General features: G+C 41.0%; 3 protein-coding genes across 4 annotated transcripts in view; 1 reads left to right on the forward strand and 2 right to left on the reverse strand.

The window, feature by feature from the left end:
• Positions 1–369, reverse strand: part of LOC118426690 (citron rho-interacting kinase-like) — a 38,097-nt gene extending 37,728 nt beyond the window's left edge. For both annotated transcript variants that reach the window (XM_035836216.1, XM_035836213.1), the window contains exon 1: positions 279–369. The gene's annotated coding sequence lies outside the window, so the exon portion shown is untranslated. The remainder of the gene's footprint in view (positions 1–278) is intronic.
• A 1,231-nt stretch (positions 370–1,600) lies between these two features.
• LOC118426692 (protein yippee-like 1) lies at positions 1,601–11,527 on the forward strand. Its single transcript, XM_035836220.1, has 5 exons — positions 1,601–1,950; positions 4,140–4,311; positions 5,401–5,444; positions 6,628–6,736; positions 7,847–11,527. The coding sequence occupies exons 2-5, from the start codon at positions 4,207–4,209 to the stop codon at positions 7,934–7,936; spliced, it is 348 nt and encodes a 115-aa protein (XP_035692113.1). The 5' UTR covers positions 1,601–1,950; positions 4,140–4,206; the 3' UTR covers positions 7,937–11,527.
• LOC118426691 (uncharacterized protein F58A4.6-like) lies at positions 10,488–22,452 on the reverse strand. The gene is made up of 5 exons (XM_035836219.1): positions 21,893–22,452; positions 20,920–21,034; positions 19,805–19,950; positions 13,840–13,888; positions 10,488–12,841 (listed from the first exon to the last, which is right to left on the reverse strand). The coding sequence occupies exons 1-5, from the start codon at positions 22,126–22,128 to the stop codon at positions 12,758–12,760; spliced, it is 630 nt and encodes a 209-aa protein (XP_035692112.1). The 5' UTR covers positions 22,129–22,452; the 3' UTR covers positions 10,488–12,757.
• Positions 22,453–22,495: the final 43 nt, after the last annotated feature.

The raw sequence follows: 22,495 nt of genomic DNA on the forward strand, positions 1-22,495 counted from the left end.
GTACACAATTTTTGTTCAGATTTGTGTTTGTAAATATAAGTTTACGATCGACAAAATATATACATTTTTTAAGGTTACAAACGTATGATCTGTGGTCGTGTTCTAAATCTAAGAAGATTCGCCAACATCATATCGCCCCCCCCCCCCACTTCAAACCAAAGAACATCAAAACCATAAACGTTCCATAAAACATACACACAACAATAGTGATACACAGTGTTACTACCTCCCAAGTGTTCGTTAGCTGTACTTTAACACTTGCTATACAGTAAACTCACCCCATATGATTATTGATAGGAAGTCAGTTGCTTGGGTCTGTCTGTTTTTCGGAACGGTTTGTCCGGCCGCGCGCTGAAATCCACCCTTCGGGATTGGGCAAGGTGGACGATTCCATACGACAAGTGGAGGGGAGATTGGTTTGAATTATAACAAGAAATATGATGGCATCACTTTAAGATCAGTATGTATTCATTAAATAGACAATTAATAGAGAATATATTTCTATTTGCATTAGAAAAAGTTATATATATATCTTTATTTATGATTTTTATGAAAATGTAATTATCACAAAACTCCCTCAAAGGAAAATGCAACATTATGGTCTCACACGACAGTTCTAATGACGCAATCGTCTGACTTTTTGTCACTAGCCAATGAGATGCCGCCCTGGTGATGCAATGGTTTTCATTTCCCGCGAAAACTATTCTCATTTAAAATCTGCTGTACTTTTCGTTTTCTAAGCCGACAATATGCTTGATAAGGTTAGCGGTCTTCAGAGTTATTAACTCAAGATACATTTAGTCAATCAGAGAGAAAATTGAATGTATGAATTTAAGAAATAACATTTCTATAGAGTTTAATCCGAATTTCAATAAGAAGGTTTTATAAAGATAAAACCTCCTTGGTATATTTGCAAGGACGTTATGTAATCATACAGTCATGTCCTTGGTATTCGATCTCTGAAATCATATACAATGTACAAATAAATACTAGTATATCGGGCAATAACCTCAGATTTCTGGATAAACTGAGGATTGCTTCTGTCCTTTTGGAATGGGTATTCCAGAAAGGTAATTAACTGACCTTGATATCATTATGTGAATAATAAACATAATACACTCCATTGAAGAAAATCACAACGACAAATCGTTTGCACCTTATGTGAAATCTTATGTGTCCAAAGCCCACCACTCTAGGTCTACTTCAAATCATTCCATTGATTAGTGGTCTGTTTTAAATGCAATGTTAATGATAACCAATATACAGCAAGCAGCATCTCTAATACAATGCAAGGAGCTGCAATTGTAACGTTACATCCCCATGAAAAACTGTAGTATTTTCTGAACCTAAATTCTTTGGGTTGTAACGTTTGCGTTACAGGCTGTAGTTGCATGAAGAAAATCACTCGTGGCTGAGACCTGCTTGTATCTCTGTCGCACGATCTCGCATCTCTGAGGAAGGGCATTGTGCTGAACGACGTGAAAGTCCTTTCTCTGGGCAGGCGCAGACAGAAACGGAGTGTGCGAATGAGTCGCTAGGTTTCTCTGTGGAAGCCAATCTAAATCGTACTTTAGCTCAGGTAGTCTCCAAAACAGACTCCACCACGGGTAGTCTTTTGTTATCACCGTGCTTTCTATAATCACGAACTGTATTTTATATGTCACCGAGGTGGCTGTTGATTAAAATTGGAACTCTCACGATACGCTAGCATTTCAGAAAACAGTGCGTTTCTCGTAAAAGAATGTTGATAAAAGTTAGTACCTTTTACTTAGAGCCTGCAGTAGAGGTTAGACTCCGCCGCCATCACAACATCCTGCAGCACTGCGTTCAGCACGTAAGGACCGTAAGACTCGTCTATCTGGGCAAAAATTCTCCTCATCCATGCAATTTTGTCATCTGGATGTAGTGTGGAATATCAGCGTCAACAGAACGGGTGTTGAAGCTGGCTAGGTGAGTTTCTAACGTGCCATACCTGCCACAAACTGAGAACTGTGCTTTCGTCATGCAGAAAAAAACTGCGATCTTTTGTCAACAAAGGGTTTTGTTTACGTTTTTGTCTGGGGAAAGCCGTGCCTCGTCTTGCCTAATTTTTGCTGTGGGGTTCCGAGTTATTTGAAATTTTAGTGGAAATTGTGTTTGCCATAGCATTTTGCACGTTCTTTGCCTGCTATTTTGCGTGGTATTGTCTATAAAAAGACTTGTGTGTCCGTGAAAGTGTGACAGGTTACCCTAGGCAGCCTGGCTGCCATGCAGAATTTGTTGTTGTTTTTGTTGGATTTTATTCTATTCAACTAGAACAATACACAGGGACAGCTAACAATTTTTACTCTTACCAGCAGTCGAATTATGGTAGGACTGATGACAAGTCCAGGAAAGGCTTGGATGTGTTGCTAACGTTGCTAACTTCCTATTCTTGGTAACGTTACCCCACTAAGAAACTTACGGGTATTTTTAGGTGCTCGGTGCAGCAAAGAACGGCTGGTATCCGTATATGTAGATAAAACGCGAAGGAATCTTGTATCATATTGCCAAATTACAATCTGTCACAACGACATAATTGTTCATATTCGGTAATTATGACTTCCTTTGTTTTGTTTCGTGTGTGGAGAGATATTTTAGCTGAGGTCGGTCTGAATTCTCTTTGTTCCATGGATTTCAATATGGCCGCTTCTCTGTGCGACAGGTTCGGTCCGGATGGCGCACGAGTTTTTTTTTATCTCTCGGTCTCCATAATATCTAGATTTGCATTTCATTCGGCCGAACTCTCACTGAAAACAGAGAAAAAACAATGGTGTTTAGACATAGGTAACTTAAGAAAAGATGATTGATAAGAAAATCCATAGATATGCAAATATCATTCTAATTTGCATAACTAATAAAAAACTTTAGCAATGAAAAATAATCACACTTGAGACAATCAAAAGTTAGGCAAAGGCAAACAGTCGTGTGTCAATTGGAAAATTACTGAGGAAAAGCTGCAAAATATGAACCAAACATCAATTATATGCCTTGGTCCATCCGTGGATATGCAATATGCAAATTATGACATAATCTACATACTCTAAAATAGAATGGCTTTTTTGGTGACTGATTTGAATTTCATATTTGTAACTGTACATGTAAGTTTGGTGATAATGTACAAATGTACAAAGACACATGTATAAAAAGAGACAGATAGAGAGAATCTGGGCAGACTGCTATTTTCAGTGTTTGCAATTGAGAAAATTTGTGGAAAATGTTTTTTATAATTCTAAATTCCAAGTGTGATTAAGCTTGGATTTGTTACACAAGATATGTCGTCTCGGTCTCTTCTATTTTGATTAGGCCACACCAAGCATATTCTTGGTTTTCTGGATTTTGCAAGAAAATAGTATTATAATGTAGGGCTTTCAGACAAAATAAACTGAATAGTATAATATACTAGAATGGCCGACATTTGCTCAGTAGCAAATACAGCATATTGCGATCCCAACACAAAAAAAATGTACTGTTCCATATCATGTTGTCATTTTCTTTGCCCATGCCAATCCTGAACCTTTGGCTGCATATCTGTAAATTTCTTCCTGTCTGTCTGTCTGTAGGTCTTCCTGCTTTATTTTCTTGGTGTTGACTCATGCTGAGGCAGAATAATATGTCTGGGTGGCAGATGTTACAATTGCACTGCAAAGGGTATGGCTCAAAATGGGAATACAATTCAAGTGACACTTGCAATTCTTGAAAATGCTTCCTTTCCTTAAAACTTTTGGCCCAGTTGGGAGTCTTTTTGAGTTATGTTGGACAGGTAGGGTCTAACAAAGATTGTAGCATTTGGTAGCTTCAAAGTGTTTAGCTCAAATTGCAGAGCTCAACTGGTAGCAGCCTCACAGTCAACTCCTGTTTCCAGCTGGTTAATAACCAAGAGAAGCAACTTCAAGTCCTAGGGTCCAATCATCTCTGTTGGGGCTGCACCTGTCTTACAGATTATGGGATTTAAAAGTGAGGTCCCATTTTTGAAGAGGTGCCACGTTATTAAAACGGGAAGGGTTAGCAATCCCTCCCGGTAAAAATATACCTTGCTTCAAGGAAACTTGCTGACCTACTTGTGTATGAAGGAAGGAATGTACTGTGTTAATCCTGTGTGTGTGTGTGTTTCCCTACAGATGACATCGGCCACAGACTGGTAGTTGTTTGGATATTCTATGTATCTGGCCAAAGCGTTGATGTAACATGGTGAAGAAGACGTTCCAGGCTTACTTACCGGACTGTCATCGAACGTACAGCTGCATCCACTGTCGGGCGCACCTGGCCAATCACGATGAGTTGATTTCAAAGGTAACATTGCTGAATTTGTACCAGTTGTTTGTTTGTTTTATTTATTTCACCAGGGGTAACATATCGCCTTTTCTAGGTGCTTTTCAATGTGCCCTGGGGGGAAAACCCCAGGCATACATTTACATACAAATCAAATAAAATAAGAAGTAACATAACATGAGAAAATTAACTTTGACGTATACCCGTCAATTCAAATCATAGCAACTTAATGATTACCAATACCTAATATCATTCTACGATATACTGTAAATGCATTTAAGTTCGCGGGGATTTAATTTCGCGGTAGCGGGAAAATGGACTTTTCGCTGTGGTTTTAATTTCGCGGTAGCACCATGCACTGTAGTCTCTTACTGTTATGGAAAAACATTAATCCAACGCGAACATTTCTGCATTTACAGTAAGTAAATCAAAATTGTTAACATAATATGAGTGAAAACATAGGTAGAATGAAATGATAAGGGAAATGAATTTGCATATGCGTATTTAGCAGTAGTGTGCATAGTCAGTCCAATGTGAAAGTGTTGCAGGCAGTAGCTATAGTTAGTGACCTTCCCTCAAAAAGTTGTGAATTTGAATCCCGGCTGTGTTGCTCACCAAACATGTACGCCGTGAAAATATTGCAGTCAATAGGTTAGGACATTGATCCGTCCACTAATCAATTTACTTGCCAAACAGTGCTAGGTACAATGAATGAATAGATGAATGAAGACTTTTATTGTAAATTTCTGCCCTACTAGGCTTAAAGCATAGGTCACATGTTACAATCATATACATGTTTGTTTATGTATAAACGTTTAACATCTAATCTACTTGAGTACATTTGACTTCCTCTCACTTGTTGGTAATTGCATTTAAATGTAGTCAGCTGTATGATTAGAAATTTACTTAATGCATATAATAAACCTACGCTTTACAATTAGCATCTGTCGTCTCTGACACAGTGGAAGATAAGTCCATCTTTGGAGATAAACTTTCCCAAGATCATTGTCACATTTTTTTCATTTAGACCATTGCTGATTTAGTCTAAGAGGTTGAAAGTGTATATTTTGCACTTTGTGTTTCTGACATATTTTCTTTATCATCCACCAGTCCTTTCAGGGAAGTCAGGGACGTGCGTATCTCTTCAACTCAGTGTAAGTAATTTTTGTGCTTACTTAAATCGGATAGTGTGTGTGTGTGTGTGTGTGTGTGTGCGTGTGTGTGTGTGTGTGTGTGTGTGTGTGTGTGTGTGTGTGTGTGTGTGTGTGTGTGTACGTGTTCACTTGCTTGCAGCAGAGATTGTACAAAATGATATGTCTGACTTTGAAATGACTTTTTCTTCTTTTGCCAAAAACAATTTGCACTTGAATGTCCCACATAAATTTAGGTCCACTATTGTATTGGTCTTTGGATGTTTAGCAAGTATACAAAGAAATTCTTACAGGCATGAAATGAAGAAAGTAAATCATGTTGAACTGTGAGGTATCCAAGAAGAACACAAGTGTTCCGTTATTTTCCACAGGCTAGTTGCTAAATAATAAATCTTATAGAATTCTCAAGAGGCTATTCAGAAGCACTATACATTTCTGGTATTGTATGTTAAGCATGAAGTAGTGGATGATCAAATACTGGCATGGATACTCCTAGAATACAATGGGGTGGAAAATAACTCTTCTTTTGCATAATCATATTGTAGGGCCGTACCAATTTGATTCGTTGGTTCTCAGATTTTTTCAGAAAAAGTATGGATTGACAGGGCAAAAAAACTACAAAGAGTTATTTGCAAAGAATCTTGATAAAGATAGTGGTAACATTACCAGTATTGCAAACAAAATTTCATGGGTCTTATATGTGCCAAGTATTGGACTGGTGCAGGTTAGGTGCAGGTAGACATCTGAAATAAGTAAAGTTCCAATTTTACCTGCACTAACCTAGTATATATAATACATATATCTAGTTCGTGAACCAGTGTTATTCGGTACATCAATTCAAATATACCTGCACAGCTCCAATTTTACCTGCACTAGCCTATATATACACATGTACGTGTACCTAGTACATGTTACATTTGTATTTACATGCATCCAAAAGAAAATGACCCATCAATGGTTGGTAGTCCTTCTGTAAGTCCAACTGGAGACACTTCTTGCCAATAGGTGGCGCTTCAACAAGAAGAATGCAGTCCCAAACATGACTGAGTTTGTATCCCCCTCATCCAGCTGGTTTATGACTGGATTCTTTTGATTGTGTGTAAAGAACTTACAATCTTGATGAAATAGTTCACAAATGTTTGCTTGTTTCTGTCCCTGTTGACCAATAACTGTTTGTCCGCTGCAGTGTAAATGTGGGGTGTGGGCCAGCTGAGGAGCGGGTACTACTTACTGGACTACATGCCGTAGCTGATATTTATTGTGAATGCTGCAAAACTACTCTGGGATGGAAATATGTAAGTCTGCAGCATTTTCCCCTGATTTCTGTATTCTGCACAACACAGAAAATGATCTGTTCTCTCCACAGGAAAATGTTTGACAGCAACAACGTACTTACTACCTGTAAAATTTTCCCTTCGATAATTACTATAATGTTATTATGTGCAGACACCAAGTCCTTTAAGCAGGAACAATTTATTTTCTTCTCAAAGTCATCAAAAGAAAAAGTACTGAAAATCTGTATGAAGAAGAAAACACAGACTGCATGCTTGGTAAAGTCTGCAGAAATATACAGAGTTTTTAGGGAGTGATTTTATTCAGATTATAGTTTCCTTCCAAAGCCAGGTCTCATCTGAACCTCTTGCCTTTAAATTTTGTCTTTAGATGTCGGAGAACAGAGAAAACATTGCGTGGATCTGTGGGCTTGAGTTCTACCCTTAGCTAGTGTTGTCTCAGCTCAGACGTATTATGAGGGATTGCATTGGTCATGTTGGGTGATGATGTAAAGCCGGTGGCCCTGTGTATGAGGGAGATTAGGCAAAAGCCTCAAACCTCTGCACCAAAAACAACCCAGCACAAAAGAGTAGGATGTGATAACCTGGTTTATGTCATACCTGTGACGCGAAAACGTTCAATACGGGTGTTCCGGACCAAGCCATAACTTCCGTATCAGACCGGTTCGAAAGGCGTATCACACAGGCTCCATTCGAATAAATCGAACTGTTTCGAGCAGGCCGAGTGCGGCGTCATCGAATGTTCACATACCTGATTCGGACGTTTGAACATTACTGTTGCAACACTTTTTGTTTGAGGGCACCAAATTTGTTCAACTTCTGGCGCATTTCGCATCAAAACGGGTTTTCTTAGGTGGGTATGACATAAATGAAATACAACACGGTGTATTCCGCATCACCCTTGGTCCCAGCCCTCCCGTTGGTCGGGCTGATACCTCGGGCAATACGGAATACACCGTGTTGTATTCTATATGGGAAACACTTGCTACTTGGGCGCTGTGCCACAGATGGCTGAGAAATTTACTAAGGACCCAATCTAGCAATGTGGTTGCAGTTCATTTCAGCATGGAGCCATACACTCATGTTGTTTTTGTTTTTGTCTGGTCCATCCAGGAGCATGCCTTTGAAAGTAGCCAGAAGTACAAGGAAGGGAAATTCATCATTGAGCTGGCTCACATGATCAAAGACAACGGCTGGAGTTGAGGGACAGGAGCACCTGGCTGCCACGGGTCGCGCCGCACGCCAAGCTTTTAGACGCTGGAACGAAGTGGACTGTAGATTTTTCAAACCTAATCTTCCAGCTTGTACATATGCTGTAGGATATTTGATGGCACTTCAATGCGTGTTCTACGTATGGTGGGAGCAAGAAGAGAACAACTCTTCATGTAGGACCTCTGCCTCTGCCGTACCAAATACATCTTGGCAAACTAGCAGATAGCAAGGACAAAGGACTTTTGGGCCATATAATGAGATATTTATATAATGATATATATATATAATTACCATAATTATAATACAACAAATTTATGTTCAGAAAGCTTATATACATAAGACAATGGTACTAACTGTGCTGTATTGTACCAAATGTAGTGTTGAATTTGTATGAGGACCAGACAACTTCTTTTGCCCCGTGTCATTTTGTTGAACTAGACTCAGTCTGGCATCTGGTTAGCTATATTCAGTGGTAGGGAATCCTGTAATAACTGCTACCGGTGTGATGTCAGGACATGCGGTACTGTTATTAGTAGTAATGCTAGATACTGTATTGGCTATCTCTGCTGTATTGTGAATAGTTTCATCAGGTTCGTAAATGACTGGAGAGCAAAGTTATTCATTCACAACCACATGTTTTTAGGAGCTAATGTTTTGATGAGGTACCAGTAATATGGTTCCAAATATAAATTACTGTCACATACAGTATATAGATATTGTTAAACTTAAATAGTAAAGACAATTGTCAATTGCTTCTTGAGAATGCAGTCCAAAACAAGACAAAGTCAGAACCATATTATTTCATTGTTGCTTTACACTAGGTGTGTATGTGAATATACTTCATGTTTTGGGCTGCATTGTTGGCAGCAAGGAGGTTAAAAAAAGACAGCAGTGACACCTTGCTTCATTGCAAAGTGAACCCATCATTTTTTGCCCTGCAAAAGATGACAGATGGTCATCGAAAGGTCAGGTCTTGAAAAACGTAGTTGTGAATAAGTAACTTTGCTATCCTACATTGAAGTACATGTTAGGATGAGAAGAACAACAAAAGACTCTACCAATACCACAGCCTTGCTTGAAAGAGACTGGTGTGGTGTAAATGTACTGAGGGACCACGGCAACTTCTGTAGTGGCCCACTACAAGAATCTGCTAGCTTACACAATAGAATTACCCCCCAGATTTCCATGGAGTGGAGCCCACCTTTTGTTGGGTCATGATTGACTTGTGCAAGGACGTTATAACGTCCTTGACTTGTGCAAAATCATGGATGACTTTGGTGCCACAACGGATGTTTCACAGCAGCTGGATTGAGTCTAGAGTCTGAGAGTCTGAGTAAAAATTTCCACTGATGTTCCTTCTATTTTGGGTTGAAATATCAAAGCAGTTCTTTTCCCTGTCCTATACAGTCAAAGCTGTTTCTTTGGAATAAGGGTTTTTCTAGAATTGTCATTTTTTTGGCATTTAAAAGAAGTTGCAATCTGATACAATAGCAAAACCTGAATGTATGGCTTTGTTGCCATCTCTTTTTTCACTTTATTTTTGTTTGAATTGTATTGGTTTTTATTCTAGCCTGCTGTGCATGCTTGTCAACTTGTAGTGTGTCTAGAGAATCCATACTTTTTTTGTAATGTAAATTGAATATTGGCAGGTACTTTAGACTTAGAGCCTAAACACCAGAGTACAAATTTCCTGTCACATGGCGGTTAAATTGCTATGATTGTCTTCTGAGCAGGTATTCTCAGGTGAACAATACTCTGTACTCATTTGGTGTAAACCATAATTATATAATACAGGCATACATATGCATACGCTTTTTAACTGATGTACTTACGACTTTTACTTCAAAATTTAATGAATCATGACATACTAACCATATTCTATGATATTCTACAGACTCTGAGCTACAAATCTGACTATTAACATGACTGTATATCTCTGAACACCATATCCCAAGTACACTGTGATAATTATGAAAGACGTTTCCATCCCCCTTCCATCCTACTGTCAGGTTGGAAGAAACTTTCGGGTCAGTAGAACAGCTCTGTGCTACCTGGTAGCACGAGTTGCCAATTTGCTCCATCTATCCTGATGTGATGTGAATTTGTAGATCAGGTTACGTGATATTGTGAAGTGGTGAGAACACTAACTGATGTAAGTGGGGGAACACTGTTGAACACAAAATTGGGGTTACCCAAATTTTTGAAGAATTCTAGACTTTGTCACCAAGCCACTTGTTCTGTCTGCATAACATGGCATCGCAGCAGCAGTGGATGTGACAAGGACTGGAGTGGGGACACTTTATTTTTGTGTTGATGATAACAAATCAACTTTGATCCAGAAACAATAATATAGACAATTCATAAAACACCAACTATCAAAATTTCCATAATTTGTACATTCAGTGTAACATTTATGAAAGAAAAAAGGACACAGGAACTTGAATGTTTGTTGTTAGAAGAGGCTGTATGCATGTATTACTGTTAAAAAATCTGAAAGTTCAGTTGCTTGAGATGGCATCAAACTGGTACTGAAGCATGCTGGAAGTGGACATGCCTGATTCTCCGTCCAAAACTCTGATGTTTTCTGAAGAATCTGTATTGATATCTTGAATGCATAGAATGAACTGGTTTCGTTGCAGCACGAAGACATAATCAGAAATGCTATTGGTGTAATTTGAGGACCTCGCAATGTGTTTCCAGCTGTGTACATGTACATATACATATAGTGCAAACTGTGCCAACTTCAGACAATACTACAGTCTCAAGTTGCATATTAAAAACTTGTTATTAGTACCTCACATCCAAATATTCAATGTTATTGCTATCTAGCATCTGCACTTCTGTACATAAATGTTGACTTCCCAGTGTTTGATAGTCTGCAACTGTCACTAAGTGGAGAGAACTGCTATGCTGGTGAAAGAGTGTGATATCCCATGTTATTTACCAAAAACGTGACAATCAAAATGATCAAAAGTATCATATATATGACATATCTGTCCATGCAGGCTTACCTGTTGACTAAATCAGTAATAATTGTGTCCAAAAAAGCCCCCTTTGCATACTTCTATGGGCGCTGGTATCTATTTTCTTGGGGAAGTGCTAATTTGTGATCCTAAACATGGGCCAGGAAATCGTTTTCAGCTATAGGCCTGTTTTCTGTCAACGTCTTGAAAGAGCAAAAACTTTAAGGAATCAAAATATTGAATATCACAAGTTATCGCTCCCCAAAAAAATGTGTGTCCAGCGCTCCTAGAAGTCGTCAAGGTACAGGCATGATGCCATTTGGTGGACTAGACCAGCAGTGCTGGTATAGGACCTTTGTGACAGTAGAAACTTAGCAACCTTGCATGTCAGCACAAGTACTAGTGTTCGTGCCATCCCAAACTGTCTACACAATTGAAAAATGAATATTTGAGGACTGTTCACCCCGATTCCAACACTTCTCATAACAGATGCGAGTTTTGTATAATGGTAGTTTACGTGTTGCAATGTGTGATGCAATATGTACATGTATGAAATAATAGCTTGTTATGAAGTAGGTTTTGGGTATAAATGTAAATAATAAATGTGTCCTCTACAGAATGTGGGTAAAAATATGAAGTGTGGGCATTTCTTGAGTCTTAATTTCTTGATGCAGTCTCAGGTCCACTTAGGCCTGTACTATGTGACATTACTGTACCTAAGTGTTGTTACACGTTATATCATGAATTTACCCACAATAGTTTTATGAAAAAGAAACTTCCCACATCATCATCATTATTCATCCTCTGTTTTGAGGTGCAGCAAGTAAAGTCTGATTTCCAGAACAGTCTGTCTCTCATCGCAGTGAGAAGTCCTGGGCCCTCTAGGGCAGTTTCTAACTCAATAAGTTTCTTATCTTCACTGCGCGCTCATTGGCTTATCCTGAATCACATGATCCTCACTACTATATAAGTACAAGGGATGATCACCCTACTGCCTCTTTGTTGGATCCATCCGCAACGCCGAGGAGCGCGTGGTGAGGTCGACCCAGGAAGTAACAGCTGGAGGGAGATTCGGTGGGAAACGGGGTTTTCCCCAGGAGGGGATTTATCAGAAAAATGAAACCGACCCACCCACCCACCTTTCTTTATATTTGTTTAACAGCTGGCAAGGGTTCCGTCTTTGCCGCGCAACTTCGGCACTATCCCCATAACTTAATCATTATCAAGGATGATCCAATGAGTGCGCAGTGGGGATAGGAAATTGTTTAAACTTCCCACAATGCTAGTGCTGTATGATGTGAAATGTGAAGGGCTTATTACTTGGCATTACGAATTATGAGACACACAATCTTCCCAACATTCTATGTACAAGAGCCCCAGTACAAGTATGCCAGAAATGTGGACAGGCAAAAAACAATACGTCAATCCAACAGGGTGAAGTAAGATGTAAACACGAGTGCATTTCTACTTTTTTATATCATTTCTCTTTCAAATCATAATTTTCTTGTATGTTATTTTCGGAGCTTTAGGGGATGTGAAAAGGACACTCTGTTTTGGTATTTGGTTTTGGTATGTATTGAATCTTACTTATTCACTGCACAGCAATATTCACATCATATGGATACGACTTTGTTGTGCCGCGAGGGCATCAAATGAACCCTTCCCACCACTGCTTGAGTTGTACGCCTTTTTGTCCAACTTTCCGTTGGTGTTACTGAAGTTTGTTAAAAGCTCCCACAAAGCTCCGAAGATCTCCGAGCCATGAGTGCACATGCACCAAGAGTATTTCAAGTCCTATTGACATGACACCTAATAGTATGTTAACTGTATATTTAGCAGAATGTGTTGGTTATAGCGCCGAGCGGTGGTTGGTCTGTGTGACTGTCTTCATGGCTTTTAGCTTGTTCCAGATCCCCTGGCACATCTTCTGCAGCTGGAGACAAAATCAGCTACATTAACACTGTATCATGAAAGTTCCTCTGTGTTGGTGCATGACATTATGACAGAAGACTTTCTGTCAGCCTTGCTCACAGAATGCACCTTTCCCACCTGCGACTTTATCTGGGATGCGACCTTGAAGCCATGAGATTGCACAAATAGATCATAAGTACCAGATAACCTGTGTCGCCCCCCGTCTCTGTTCAAGGTCAGATTTTGAGACTGAATGCAGCCTCTTTTTCTTCTCTTGCACAGAAATATGGTTTCGAATCTATGATTTTCACTTTGTCCAGAAAAATGCAGTATCCTGGTGAGTCTGTGATTCCTGAGTGAACTCCCAATAAATACGGGAGGTAACACAAGTTATCTGGTACTTAACCATTGCTGCAGTCACGTAGTTTTAACGTCACATCCCGCAATGTGACGTTACATAACTGTTACATAACTGCAATTATCCATTAACTTCATCCACCAGTGTCTGAATACATTAGTCATGAAAAATAATGCCTATGTCAAACCTGGTCCTCAGATGCCCAAATTTTCTGACACAATCATCTCAGTGATAAACAAGCTTCAATATGAAGTCATCTATGTGATGAAAATATATTGTACAATCAGAAGAATCATTTTCCCATTACAAAATGTGAAAGTAACCAGTTAACAGACCCTCCAAACGCCACAAACCAAAGCCCCCCTTCTGTTGACAAACTGCATAAAATCACAATTGGAATATGATGCTGATAATACCAGAGTCTTGATGTATTTCAGTTTTAGTTAAACCAAAATCTTAAAAGAATAAATATACCCAAAAGATTCCGAGAATTTCTACCTACTGACCCTTTTTTTATCAGGGCAATAACCTAAAACAGAATAAGTCTTTTCTTTGGCCTTACTGGGCACGAATCACTGCTACTGGATGTCGGGGAGCCCCTACGACCACTGAGGTTACGGGCCGTGAGTGAGTGAGTGACTACCAACAGCTCACACACTTACCCGCTGGTTACAGCCCGCTGAAGAGGTCTTGGAAAACTGGTACTGCTTACTATGGGTACAAAACAATGGGGTGTTGTGTCAGACTAATATCCACTGTGCGAAAGGGTGTGATTTCCGGACAAAGTCGGAGTTGACATATTTTTGGACATGCTAAATATTCGGACTGTGTCCGGGCACGATGTTCAATATTTCCCATATCTGGAAATATCATGAGTCAGGAATTGTCTTGTTATGTATCCGGACAAATAAGACTTTCCTGCTTTTCAAGATACGCGCCATTGACGTTTCTTGCCTCCGAATACGTGATATGTTCTACATTCTTTACATATCCAAGGTCCATATATTTCGATAAGGAATATCCGGACAAATTAGGAGTTTGCACGAAGCATAATGTGCATTATTTCTGGGCCATTGTCAGATGACATTTTCAATTCATTATGTCTCAGAATATCATGAGTCATGAAATGTTTCAGCACATGCCCGGACGGATAGAATTTCCCGTTCTTCTGAATACGTGTCAGGGACGTTTCATGTTTTCGAATTCATACTATTTTCTTTTCTTTCCATTTACGAGACATATCCGCGACAGATATTCCATGGATTAGTTTTAGGACAGATTCGAAGTTAGCATATTCTGACCGTTACCGATAAAGGTATTCTATACGTGAATTGTGAATCGGTGATTGTTTTATTGCGTATCTGAACAAATAAGACTGCATTTTTTTGCCGAAACTTTCGCTCCTTCCGAATTCATATTCCGTTCCATTTACGACAGATGTCCAAAACAGAAACATTCCAGAGATCAGTTTTCGGACAACTTAATGGTTAACAAATTACTCCCTCAGGAACAGCGACCACCTGACATCTGAACTCACTAAGTCCACCAGAGGCCAGAAAACATTCATCTACAGAGCAACAGCACTCTGGAACACTCTCCCTACTGCTACTCGCACAGCCACCTCCACTGCTTCTTTCAAAGGAAAACTGTGGGAATGTCTAGGCAACCCTTACGCATTGTAAATTAGTCATACACGTGTATATACTGACCCTGACCTCTCATTGCAAATATTGTTGTCGATGATATGATGTTATATACTCCATTTTAGATGATATGTAAGTTATCCTACACCATGTATATACAAATGTTCTTTTTTTTTTAATTTGTATTGTTTATGTGTTTGTCAGCAGGGCTAGCCCTTTGTAATAGCCATAGGCTAGTTGGGCAGCCCTGGCTGTGTGTTCGGTGCAGCCAAACCAATAAATAAATAACAAATTACTTTTCTTGTCATACATGAATCTGAGATTGTTTTGTTGGGTATCCTTAAAAAGGTTTCCTATCTTGTCAAATACACGTCATTAACGTTTTTGCTTCTGTATATGTGTTTTTATTCTACAACGAGTATGCCCGATGTCAATGTATGTTTACTCTTTAATTTTCTGGTAATTGAAGCTTAAGCTTCCATATACATGTGCAAATATACTGACATCGACATTTACAATCAAATGACACAGAAAACAATCTTTGCGATGGTAACAATTATGAGTCAAGTATTATTGTTTCTTTGCATATCCGGACAATATCTTGAACAAAGTTCAGTCAAAACACTCCACCCCAGCGGTGCAGTTTGGGATAGGTCCATATCCGGACAATATCATGAATAAAGTTCAGTCAAAACACTCCACCCCAGCGGTGCAGTTTGGGATAGGTCCATATCCGGACAATATCTTGAACAAAGTTCAGTCAAAACACTCCACCCCAGCGGTGCAGTTTGGGATAGGTCCATATCCGGACAATATCTTGAAAAAGTTCAGTCAAAACACTCCACACCAGCGGTGCAGTTTGGGATAGGTCCATATCCGGACAATATCATGACAAAAAGTCACTCATGATATTGAATACCAGCGTTGCTGTGTGGGAATGGCCCATATCCGGACAATATCACGAGGCAACTTTACTCGTAAAGCGGTTATGCAAGCTGTGCAAAGTGCCGAGCAGACCAGTACGTTGGCATGTCAACGGTGCGCCTACTGGGGCAGTCGTTGCAGATAACAGCCTACACCACGCCACAGCGTTTGCTGCTATGTACAACTTTGAAACTGGTAAGTACATGATGCATTTATTCACAAAAATAATGCACAATGCCATGTGTTTCCGTGAAACAGGCATGATGGATGACACTAACTTGCTTGGAACCATCTGGAGGAGTCCTTAGGTAACAAGACTATATTAGGAAGTCACATGACTTCACTAGACCAATAGTAGACCAGCTGGTGACAGCAGTTAGGTTTGAAACTAGATTTGAATCTCAGTTGCCGCTGCCGCTAGCCGCTACCGGACCAAGAAGTGAGTAGTGTAGCTCTCTAGTACATAGATTGTATATAAGTTACATAGCAGTTACCGTTCTTAGTTCCGTATATGTCTGTCAGCAATGTCTGTTATGCCTTCCTAGTGTTTTGTGTATTTAATAATTAGTAGTGTGATCTCTTTGTAAAGATTGTTGTATGATAGATCACTTCTCTTTCAGCTGGAACCCCCGCGTGTCATCCCCGGCTTGTTTACAAATTGCCTGTTCCATAGTTAGTTAAATTCTCATATTATTTTGTGCTGTATGTGCCGTAACGGTTGCTTCTAAACTTTCCTGTCCTGTTGTTTTGGCTGGCTAAATCTTTAATAGAACCAAGGAGAAACTGTAATCTCCTCACTAGGACCAATGTGATTGTGTGCATATAAAATTCCATTCGTTCTCTGGGGGTCCTTATCTGTGCCATCTGTGTGGCCCGCGCCCTGTGATGATAGCCGACTCCAGATTCCTGCCTTTGTCCCCGTCTTGTCCTGCTGTGATTTCTATGGCCGTGTTGTTTGAATAATTTTACATGTACCGTTCATGGGTTCAGGGCAGTTACTAGCCGTTTTTTTTTTCCATTCCAGCCGCTGAGCCTCTGTTTCCCAATCGCCTGTCCTGCCATGCCGACGACCGAGGCCTACCTCCTGGTAACACTTACGATAGTCTGTGCCTGGTGCCGTTGTATCCTGCCAGAACTGTTTCTACTCTGAAGACGGACGGTGCCTGGACTATGCAATGGAGCGGACTGTCCTCGAGACGTGCCGTCGATATTGCGGGGTCTTGCCAGAGCATCTTCCGTCGCCAATGATCGTCCACTACCACAAAGACGCAGAATAGGGCGCCCCGGACGATGATTCCACAGTCAACACGATACGGACTTATAGAGGACTTGAAAATGGACTGTCGTACTGATTTCGTAATGACATTTTTATCCTACGAATATTGATTGTATGGTTTATAACGTTAGACTTGTGTCGGATACTGTACATTTGATATTGTACATTTAAACTGATCAGTTTTGTTATGATGCTATTGACTTGGGCTTGATATTATTGGATCTGACAGTGAACTGTTTAACTTTGGCTTCATTCGAGCTTCACTTTTTGTGAAGACCAATGAGGTTGTAGTGAGCTAAAACTTCCTTGGTAAGACTAAGAGACAAATGCATATTGATTTGCCCCTTGACGTTAACATGATCTGTTCCTCCACATAATGTATTTGTTGTGATACTTGTGTCATCTGATTTATACAGGAAAGTCTTTGAAAAGCTTTCACAAAATGTAGCCTTACCGAGTTAGCATGTTCGGGGTTAAAACGGACAGGAAATGTTAAATATTAGGTATTTAGCATGATCGTAAAGTTACTGGATATTCTGAAATAATGTGTTGTATTGTTCCTATGATGTTTCAGTATATCTTAAGTTTATGCAACCTTTCCTGGGCGTAATAGCCCCGAACGCGCTCAGAAAATATGAAATATTCGGAACGTGTTTTGTCTCCAAAGAGTCCTAGAACGTTCCATTACTTGAAATCCGGATATGCGACATGATTATATGGTCCCATTCTTGACTCCTGAAATTATCCGGATTAATACGAAATATTCGGAACGTGATTTGTATCCAAAGAGTCCGAACACGTTCCATTACTGGAAATCCGGATATGAGACGTAATTATTTGGTCCCGTTCCGGACTTCTGAAATTATCCGGATATATACGAAATATTCGGAACGTGGTTTGTCTCCAAAGAGTCCGAAAACGTTCCATTACTGGGAATCCGGATATGAGGCAGGAATTAAATGGTCCCGTTCCGGACTCCTGAAATTTTCCGAAAACGCAGGAGAGTCATGTCAGATTTCGTCCGGATATTGTCCGGATATATCCAGAAACGGTCCCGATCCGGATGTATACAAACATAGAAACGTCCGGAAATGACACCCTTTCGCATAGTGATCATTACACTGATCATAGTATGAAACTTCATCATTGCGTTATTAAGGGACCAGGAAAGTGTTTTCAGAACCAGGGATGGGGAAAAAATTTTCAGGGACAGGGAAAGTGTTTTAGCACCAGGGACAGGGAAAGTGTTTTCAGCACCAGGGACAGGGAAAGTGCTTTCAGCACCAGGGACAGGGAAAGTGCTTTCAGCAACAGGGACAGGGAAAGTGTTTTCTGCACCAGAGATAGGGAAAGTTAGGGTACTGACACTACAGGGGTATGGACACTACAGGGGTATGGGCACTACAGGGATATGGACACTACAGGGGTACTGACACTATAGGGAGTATGGACACAACAGGGGAACAGAACAGATACAGGACAGGGAAAGTCCTTTCAGCACCAGGGACAGGGAAAGTGTTTTCAGCAACAGGGACAGGGAAAGTGTTTTCAGCACCAGGGACAGGGAAAGTGTTTTCAGCACCAGGGACAGGGAAGTGTTTTCAGCACCAGGGACAGGGAAAGTGCTTTCAGCACCAGGGACAGGGAAGGTGTTCTCAGCAACAGCGATAGGGAAAGTGTTTTCAGCACCAGGGACAGGGAAGTGTTTTCAGCACCAGGGACAGGGAAAGTGCTTTCAGCACCAGGGACAGGGAAAGTGTTTTCAGCAACAGGGACAGGGAAAGTGCTTTCTGCACCAGGGACAGGGAAAGTGTTTTCAGCAACAGGGACAGGGAAAGTGTTTTCAGCAACAGGGACAGGGAAGTTGTATTCAGCACCAGGGACAGGGAAAGTGTTTTCAGCACCAGGGACAGGGAAAGTCATTTCAGCACCAGCGACAGGGAAAGTGTTTTCAGCACCAGGGACAGGGAAAGTGTTTTCAGCACCAGGGACAGGGAAAGTGTTTTCAGCACCAGGGACAGGGAAGGTGTTCTCAGCAACAGGGACAGGGAAAGTGTCAGCACCAGGGACAGGGAAAGTGCTTTCAGCAACAGGGACAGGGAAAGTGTATTCAGCAACAGGGACAGGGAAGGTGTTCTCAGCAACAGGGACAGGGAAAGTGTTTTAGCACCAGGGACAGGAAAAGTGCTTTCAGCAACAGGGACAGGGAAAGTGTTTTCAGCACCAGGGACAGGGAAGGTGTTCTCAGCAACAGGGACAGGGAAAGTGTCAGCAACAGGGACAGGGAAAGTGCTTTCAGCAACAGGGACAGGGAAAGTGTATTCAGCAACAGGGACAGGGAAGGTGTTCTCAGCAACAGGGACAGGGAAAGTGTTTTAGCACCAGGGACAGGGAAAGTGCTTTCAGCAACAGGGACAGGGAAAGTGTTTTCTGCACCAGAGATAGGGAAAGTTAGGGTACTGACACTACAGGGGTATGGACACTACAGGGGTATGGACACTACAGGGGTATGGACACTACAGGGGTATGGACACTACAGGGATATGGACACTACATGGGTACTGACACTATAGGCAGTATGGACACAACAGGGGAACAGATACTTCAGGGGATACAGACACTACAGGGGTACGGAAGCTGCAATTTGGGGAACATTAGGAGACGTCATTACCACAGCCATGGAGTTAGAAAGTCGAAAATCACAGTTCAAATTCAGATCCAGAGTAAGTTCAGTGTTGAAGTTTTCAACTGTCATTCAACGCACGAAATTGCAGTGTTGTTTACCTGACAATGTGTTGGGCTTGTTTGAAGTGTCCTTTCTGCATTAAGCTGATGGCGTACCACAGACAACAGCAGGACAACAGGACTGGGTCCCCTAATGTGCATGCAATCTTCAGCTGTCGCAGGGACACCAGCGTAGCCTGGTCAGCCTAAACACAAAACTCAAACTTCATCTGGAATTTCCAACACAAATATTGGAAACCAAATTTTCTACTGTCCAACTCCAGTCTTTTTCAGGGAATGAGTAATCCACTACTTGTTTGATGTCATGTTTGATGTCATGTTATGCAGACAGAATAGACCATGTGAGTAGAGTATCATTGTTTGGCAAAGACTGGTGTTGGACAGTCAAAAATTTGTGTCAGTCCATGTTAAGTGTTGGAAATTACAGTTTGAACCAAACTTACTTCTACTAACACAGCTGTCAGAGATGACTTCACCCCTCAAAAATGCTGCATCATGAACAAGGAAATTGACATTTTTGTCTGAACTTGAAATAAAATAAAAAGTTGCTGTTGCTTTTACCACATCAGTTGGTCAACATTGTGTTTGAAATGTTGCTTAGTGTCCTGTAAAGAAATCAATTCTACAATCTTAAGTTTTATGCAAATTTTAGGTGAATTGTGGCCACAGCGGAGACTCAGCAAATATGGCATAAATAACATTAAATACTGATATATATTATATTATAATTATTCATTTTACTCAATTACACGAACATTTTACTCTTACACATTCTTTTTTCAGTCCTATATCATCACATCCAAAATGTGGCCACAACGAAAGATTAAACTTTCAAGTTACCACTTATTTTTAGCCCTTAAGTTCCTGCATGCTCCTTTTCCATCAGCATATTTTGTTTCCAATAATCCATAGGGAAAGCTGTCTTATTCCCGTAATTCGTAGCAAGGCGAACAATTTTTGCGTGCCTTCCTTGATTTTAGCGTAGTACAGGTTTTTTCTGAATCTAGCATGAAGGGCTGTCGGAAGCCCCCAGGTCTCCAGACGGATAGCAGAAGCGAACTACTATCAGGATCAGGGTTGTAGCCAGCATCCGTCCTTCCGTCCTTTGACGGAATTTTGTAGATGGGGACGGAAAAAATTTTGCCCATACTCACGTGGTAAGAGTTGTAGTCCCCCATAGCAGAGTAGGCACCTCCCAGGGTGCACAGGTAGGAGAACAGGTTCTCTAGATGGATCTTCTGGGTCACCAGGGGATGCAGCCTTTTACTCCTGATGGCAACAGGAAACAAGATTAAACACTTACACATGCATGCATGCACGCACATACGTACTGTAACAGTGGGGTTCATTAGTACCGCCTACCGCCCTTGCCAAAGAGCTCTGAGCTTTTGTGGCGACATCGGTAGCATGCTTACTTTTGGGAGCTTGGCTGCCAGGGTTTGGTGCAATAGGTCGCGTGTTCGAATCCCCGGAGCGAGCTTGGGGGTAAAAACTATTCTACTCACCTCTAGTGTTTCAATACACACTAATACAACACAGACACACACACACATATCCACACACATGCACACATACATACTTCATACACACTATATCACACAGACACGCATGCACAAACACACACCACACACATTCATACACACTTCCACAACACAGACACAAACACACACACTCATCCACATGCATGCACGTGTGGTGTGTGTGTGTGTGCATGTGTCTGTGTGATATAGTGTGTTGAAGTACACACTATATCACACAGACACACATGCACACACACCACACATATACACACAAACACACACATACACACACACCACACACATTAACAAAACACACACAGATGAACACTCAAACACACACACATACACTCATACACACACATACTACATGTAGTACCAGCATTTCATACACACTATACACTATATCACAGACATGCATGCACACACACACGACACACATAACATTACACATATAACGTTACATATGCACACTCAAACACACACACACATGCACACGCACATGCACGCACACACACACACACACACACACACACACACACACACACACACACACACACACACACACATACACGTGACCACTGAGAAGTATATAACCATCCATCCCCACCAGCACAAGTCCCGTTGTGTGCCAGTGTTGATAGGTTCCTGTAGTTGTAACACCACCGGCACAGTCGTGTCTGAATCCTTCAACGTCACACAAACGGAGAGAATTTTTTCTGACTCTGAGTTTGAAAAGCTGCTTGCAGATCCTTGCAGTTGCAGCAGCTGCATATTCTTGATAATTTCTTGGTCGGCTGTGACTAAATGTGGTTGTCCTTCTTGATTGACGTTCCATGACACCATGTCGACTATGACACAGCGGGTGTTATAGTTTTGTCTCCGCACGTGAGTCCGTGTGAGCCACCGGGTGAAGTGTCTTGTGTAGGCGGGGGACCTGCTGAGCTCCACCGCCAGGCAGCACGCCAGGTCCGCGGGTAGCTTCACGCAAAGAACTTCCGTTTATAACCTTGACGAACAGTTTAAGTCCAGCGTCAGCTACACCATTGCAAGCATTGAACAGTTGATCCGCATGCCTCCATGTGTTGAACCATGTTGATCGTTCCTGTTGCTGACCATCGAATTTCTAAATTCTCACCCGAGATTCAGCGTTTAGTTCAAAGGTCATGACATTCTCAGTGCAAGAGTGACATCTAGCGATAAGAAATAGGAG

The sequence above is a fragment of the Branchiostoma floridae genome, chromosome 11 (assembly GCF_000003815.2).
Source record: "Branchiostoma floridae strain S238N-H82 chromosome 11, Bfl_VNyyK, whole genome shotgun sequence".
Classification (NCBI taxonomy): domain Eukaryota; kingdom Metazoa; phylum Chordata; class Leptocardii; order Amphioxiformes; family Branchiostomatidae; genus Branchiostoma; species Branchiostoma floridae.

Bases quoted from the DNA above. Each gene is read 5' to 3' on its own strand.
- LOC118426692 (XM_035836220.1), top strand. From the start codon at position 4,207: ATGGTGAAGAAGACGTTCCAGGCTTACTTACCGGACTGTCATCGAACG. The intron at 5,445-6,627 runs GTAAGTAATTTT...TGTCCGCTGCAG, and splicing joins GCGTATCTCTTCAACTCAGT to TGTAAATGTGGGGTGTGGGC. The intron at 6,737-7,846 runs GTAAGTCTGCAG...TGGTCCATCCAG, and splicing joins CTACTCTGGGATGGAAATAT to GAGCATGCCTTTGAAAGTAG.
- LOC118426691 (XM_035836219.1), bottom strand. From the start codon at position 22,128: ATGGTGTCATGGAACGTCAATCAAGAAGGACAACCACATTTAGTCACA. The intron at 21,035-21,892 runs GTGGGGATGGAT...TGTTGCCATCAG, and splicing joins ACACAACGGGACTTGTGCTG to GAGTAAAAGGCTGCATCCCC. The intron at 13,889-19,804 runs GTAAACAACACT...TTGTACCCATAG, and splicing joins CAAGCCCAACACATTGTCAG to TAAGCAGTACCAGTTTTCCA.